The sequence below is a fragment of the Pterocles gutturalis genome, unplaced genomic scaffold (assembly GCF_000699245.1).
Source record: "Pterocles gutturalis isolate BGI_N339 unplaced genomic scaffold, ASM69924v1 scaffold33967, whole genome shotgun sequence".
Lineage (NCBI taxonomy): Eukaryota > Metazoa > Chordata > Aves > Pterocliformes > Pteroclidae > Pterocles > Pterocles gutturalis.
The window spans coordinates 4,583-10,589 of record NW_010111451.1 but is presented as its reverse complement, the minus strand read 5'-3'; the positions used below and the strand labels follow the sequence as shown (position 1 = coordinate 10,589).

The 6,007-nt window shown below is 43.4% G+C and overlaps 1 protein-coding gene across 1 annotated transcript; it reads right to left on the bottom strand.

Moving 5' to 3' along the window:
* Positions 1-1,908: 1,908 nt before the first annotated feature.
* On the bottom strand, positions 1,909-2,691 carry KCTD21 (potassium channel tetramerization domain containing 21). The gene has a single exon (XM_010073738.1). It carries the CDS (start codon positions 2,689-2,691, stop codon positions 1,909-1,911), a length of 783 nt encoding a protein of 260 aa, XP_010072040.1.
* Positions 2,692-6,007: the final 3,316 nt, after the last annotated feature.

Genomic DNA, 6,007 nt, shown 5'->3' with positions numbered 1-6,007 from the left:
GCAACTAAAACTAGCAGAACATGGTGACTCAGGTTGGAATTTAGCCACAAAATCCTGTTTACAATCCTCAAAAATCACAAAATTTGCCAGGTTTAATGGCTCTGAAGGCTTCAAACCCATTCAGTGCTTCCTCACAACATGGTCCCACATATATCACGCTGGTTTAGCACCAAGTCAGACAGGGGAAGTGGTTTGTAACAGGCTGCCCATAGCTGCAGAATGTGCATTTTTACCATCAGCATGCTCATTTGTGGTCTTCATGCAATTACAGCTCGGGACAGTAGAAATATATTTATCTCACTGTATTTTACAACAGTAACGAAACACTTCTTTATGCTTGTTCACAGCTCAGCTTAATGTAATGACAGACTAGTTACTCTGGGAAACAAGAATATGAGCAATATTGAACTTTGCAGCCCTGTGCTAGGAACTTTTGGAAGCACTAAAATTCTAAATTCAAGACTTGGTTATTGCATTTTTCCTTCTATCTCATTAGAGATAATGGGAATGTTCCAGAAAGTCTCATGCACACGTGGCAATCTGGTTAGGGCAAGACAGCGAAGATACTTTTAAACATCATTAGCTGAGAATGAACCACCTTGAATGTGGCATAAATGGTGTTTAGAGCCAACATGCAGCTAGTGGATTATGATCTTCGTTATAGCGCAGACTGGGCTTGTAGGAAAGACCTTGACCGTTGTCCTCAGCTCTAGTTTCCTGCTGCCTTACCTCTGACAATCCGACACTGAAGTCAAACAAGTGGTTATAATGCTAGCTTAGTGACCGTACCATTTCACAAAGATGTAAAAAAAAAATGGCTCAATGCATTGGGAGAGGAAAAGTGAGCTTCTGGTTTTGTAATGAAAAATACTAAGCATAACCTGATGGGAAAGTTGTCTTTTCAGATGGAATCTATCCTACCCAGAGAGCATCCCATGCACTCCAGGTGCTGCTCAAAAGGAGGCCATGTCCAGGCAGAAGAGGCTCAAACATCTAGAAACCTCAGAAAGTTTCATCAGCATCTTCCAGACAAATAGAACATTGTAAGAGGAAGAAAAGGAGTATTTGTCTTAAATGCCTTTGGAATGTAAAAGTAAAGGTTTAAAAGCATCCAAAGCAAAGTTCTCCAAGCAGCCACAGTCTTCTTGTTTGGTAAGAACACCATTCTTTCTGCTATGGCTTCCTTGGTTGTTCCCCATGCCAGACACATCATTCAAACATGGCTTTCCTGAAAGGAGAACAGAGCAGAGGCTTCCTCACTGCATTCAGAAAAAAACCCGTCAGCTTCAGATGGTGACAGCAATCCTTTGTTGAATCCAAACAGACAGGATCCCTTATTCATTTGCAGTTTGCACTGTCCTTTACAGTTACATTGAGCGTGTGCACGTGGGGAGGCTTCTCTGAGGATCCAAGCAAGCTTCTTGGATGCTCTGCACAGGTGATATGGCAAGACATCAAAAATGTTCCCCCGGGGCTGTCCGCTGTGCTGCAGCTCCATGGCATCTTTCACCGCATCTGATTTCCAGAAAGTCTTCCAAACCTTGATTACTGAACCCTCACATCATCCTTGCAATATCATTTAAAGATCATGCCCATTTTCCAACTGGAAAATATCAGAAGGACAGAAGTTAAGTGATTTTCCTCACAATTGTAGAGCAGGTCAGAGGTGGAGGCAGAGACAGAACCAATCCTTAATTCAGGCGCTAGACAATATTCCTTCCATTTAGAATATGGACATATCCTGAAAGGTCGTATTGGTAAATAAAATACGATTAAAGGAAAATCATCTCCCTGTTAGTGACTCTTAATCCAGATAAGCATGATTCTGAATTAGGCTGTAAGTGTGTTTTAAAGGGAAACACTTAACCTGTGTTATCTCCATGCTGGCAACAGAATAAACAGCCATTCCTACTTGTACCGAATTAGGCGAATAATCTTATTATTCATGAAATCTGAAGTATGTGGGTGAGAAGAATCTATGCAGAAACCATCGCTCATGGCTATTTTTAGCACTTCTTCCACAAACACCTGGAAACTATTGATTTGCTTATTATCTGGCACCACCCAGAGTCTCTTTAAGTTCTGCCTGGTGTACTCCTCTTCGGGAAGACCTTCCACACTTGCAACCCAATCTAAGGTCAAATGGTTGGGGTCCTGCAGGTAGCTGGATATCGAAGACAGGTTTCCATTGAAGCAGTAGTAAAGTTTGGAACCAAGAAGCTTCAGGAACAGACACGACGTGGAGAAGATATGAGCACTGAACACTTCCATGTTGGAGGAAGACAGGCTGTAGATCTGGGGTGCTTCTCGGACGGTGAAGTGAACAGTTTGGGTCTTCTGATCAAGGGTGATGTTGAGCATGGCATTCTTCTCTGCTTTAGAAAGCTCCACTTCCTTCTCCTGCAAGGCCTCAATCAGTGGCTGAATTTGATAAAAATCTACCTCCCGTCGAAGTAAGCCCATTTCTTGAAAGTCTTCAGGGAGGTCCAAGTGAGAAGTTCGTAAGAAGTTCAGGATATAGCGGAAGATTTTGCCATCTCTGTCGATAAAGCAGTTGCCTTGGCTGTCCTTCTTGGTTGGGATCTTCCCACTAAACATGGCCCCCAGCATGGAGTCTGGAAAGCTAGTCAGGGTGGACAGAGAGGTGGTATAAATTTTGCCTCCAACATTGAGTGTGATGGGTTCTGACATGATGGAAAAGTCACAATGTTGGGACTTTTTTAATTCTAAAAGAAAAAATAAAAATCCAACGCCACATATTTAGTTGCATTTACCTGTTTGAAAGGTTAAACTACAGATCCATAAATATATAAGGCTAACTATATGGCAAGAATTCATCATAGAAATTCATCACAGAAATTAGAAGTGGGGAATTACTTTTGGAGGTTGTATCTTGAGAACAAGCATGAGGATGTTTTTCCTCCCAACAGACTTGAACAGGACTTTGTTTAGTTAAGTTTTGTGGTAGAAATCATGAGTCTTCCAAAACTTTACAATCATGCTAAAAGTGAAATCTCTCCCACAGATGCCTACAAACTGGCTTCAAAGCAAGAGTTGTGTCCTGGGCTCACCTGATCCCATCTCCTTTTGAAACACAGAGTTTAGAGGGGGGAAAAAAGGACAGGACAAGAACTGGACACATCCCAACATCTTCCATGGCATCTGAAGATATAATTAAAGCAACAAAGCTGTTGCAGCAGAATCCCCTGACACCCATTTCAGCGCAGTCAGGGGGCCAGCGAGCAGCGCTGCCGTAAGCACACAACAGTCTGCAGTTCCATTCCATAAAAAAACCACCAGGCTTTCTCCTTCCAACGTGCTTTACCTCAGAAAACATTTCCTAATTAATTAGGGCCATATCCCTGTTGACACAGTTTCCATGCAGCTCCTCTCCTCGACTGAGAGAGCTGGGATTGTTCAGCCTGGAGAAGAGAAGGCTCCGGGGAGACCTTCCAGCACCTCCCAGTGCTGAAAGGGGGCTACAGGAGAGATGGGGGGGGGATAGAATGAGGGGGAGTAGTTTTAAGCTGAAAGAGGGGAGATTGAGATGAGATCTGAAGAAGAAATGTTTTCCTGTGCAGGTGATGAGGCAGTGGCCCAGGTTGCCCAGAGAAGCTGTGGATGCCCCATCCCTGGAGGGGTTCAAGGCCAGGCTGGATGAGGCTTTGGGCAACCTGGGCTAGTGGGAGGTGTCCCTGCCCATGGCAGGGGGTGGAACAAGATGATCTTTAAGATCCTTCCAACTCAAACCATTCTATGTTTCTATGGTTCTCTGCAATCAGCTGAGATGAACGGAGGATGCGATTTTATGGTGCAGTTTCACTGCCTCTGGAAGGGACATACCTCCCTTCGCCCTCCACCATACCTTCCTCCTCCCTTATGCCACCTCTGGCACTCATCTGACCCCACAGTGAGACAGTTTAGTGAGAAAAAACCCATCATTTTCTATTCAGGATATGTTTCTGCTACACCTTGGGACCAGAAGAATGCCAGGGCTGGTGCAAGGGAAGAGGAAGGAGTTCTGTACCCCTTTCCGTTGCAGATCAGCTGAGCTGCCTTGAAATGCTGGGGCCTCACTCCTGCTAGCTGAGGACCTGCAAATCTCTTTCTCCTTGTTTGCTGAATCCAAATCAATCACCAGTTCATTCCCAGTTTGTTGACTTAATCAGCAGGAGGCCCGTCAGTGTTTGCTTCCAGGGGTGGGAGGTAGCTCTTGCTGTAGTAACTATGGTCATTCAACAGAAACCTGCCAAACAGCTCCCAAAAATTAAACTTAAGTGCAGACATTTTCCTAAATAATCATAGACACTACAACGCTATTATCAGCTCCAGAGTCACGGCAAAATACAGATAGGAAGAACATCATCTTGTGCTTGAATATCAGTTCTTTTATGGCTGCTAAAACCCAAACAATAGTGTTAGTGGCACCCTAAAACAAATACGCCTCTAGATACAAGCACATTCTGCTACGAAAAACTTGCCCAACCTAGAGCAGCTAATGAACAGCTCAAAGGAGAATCTGTATTTCACTTCTAGTTTAAGACTAAATGTTCTTTAGCCCGCTTTAGCCTTAGCAGTGTGTATCTCACTGCACAGTAATTAATGGAAAGAAGCAGATCTCTAAACCCACCCCGTGCTTTGCCTGTGTATCCTTACTCCAACGTATCCAACAAGACTGGCAAATAAAGATGCATACGTAAAGCAACACAACACGCCGTCTACGGCCATGGTCGAAGACCATCCTCGTGACTAACCTCAGCCAAATATACCCTAGAAAAAACTACCTGTTCCAGTGCTAAAATCCTCTTAGCACTGTAGTCTCATCACACTTCCCACTCTTGAAGACTTCTACCCAATTTAGAGTCAAGAGCTGTTTAAAACAGATCATACAGAGGCTTCAACTGCTCCAATTCTGTACAATGAGTGGATGCCATGCGTTTTTGCCTCTAAGGGCTTGTAATAGTCTGTAAAAGCATTGCTACAAGCACAATTCGACATTCACAAAACCAGCCTACAATGGATTTTACCTTTTTTTCAAGTTTCATCAAATCAAGTGTTCCCTACATCCCCCTGCAAATAATGCAGCCTGTAGCAGCAGGACTGACAGTGACCCAAAGGCCACGTTTGTTGCTTCCCATCTCTGCTACCCCTCGGGTTGCTTTAGAGTACATAACCCAAATTTTTCTGTTCTTTCTTCATTGGTTATGTCTTCAGATTTTTGAGCTTTCAAACTCGATATCCACCCTAGGTTTATTCTGATCCAAAGACTCACTGGCGATAGACTTGGAACGAGAGGCAGACACCTCGGTCCAACCTGAACAAATAACGTTAAAATAACTTGTAACTGGTTTCTTTCATCAGCAGTCTCAAAAGAGAGGCTGCCAACAAAATATGTCAGGAACATGAGATTTTTGGATCTCCCCACTGCCCCCACACTGGTTTAAATTTCAAACATTTAATGATGCAACATCTGGCCCATGGACAAGGCAGCAGGATAACTGTTGCACAGCTGCCGTTCATCAAGTAGAATCAACATATGACAAGTTAATCATCTCTGCTTGCCTAATCCATCCCTTTACTTGCAGGTTTATATCTTTGTAGTGTGAAGATGAATCCGATAGTCTGGCAACCTCAGAAGACCCAAAACTGCAGCACAAACGAGCGCACATACATCTACTGGAATCATCATCACCCTGGACCTAATGCATTGACCAACCAACGTACTTGACAGTAGCTGGGGAAAGAAAGTCAATCTTTGCTGCTTTTTTATTATAAACTTGTTTATGAAAAAAGCTTTTTGTAAACTCACAAAAATTAAAATTAAACGGGTTGTCAGTTTTCTCTCTTTGCTCATCCAACAAGCATTTGCAGTCCCTACCCTGGTTTATCAGGTACTTTTCTAGTGCAATATAAAGGATATTAAGAATACAGCATGGAAATCACTTCTGCTTGGTGGCATTTGTGCAAAGAGGAGGCACTTGGAGATCTTGGACATGGGTGGCTATAA

Excerpts from the sequence above, each read along its gene's own strand:
- KCTD21 (XM_010073738.1), bottom strand. The coding sequence starts at position 2,691 with ATGTCAGAACCCATCACACTCAATGTTGGAGGCAAAATTTATACCACC.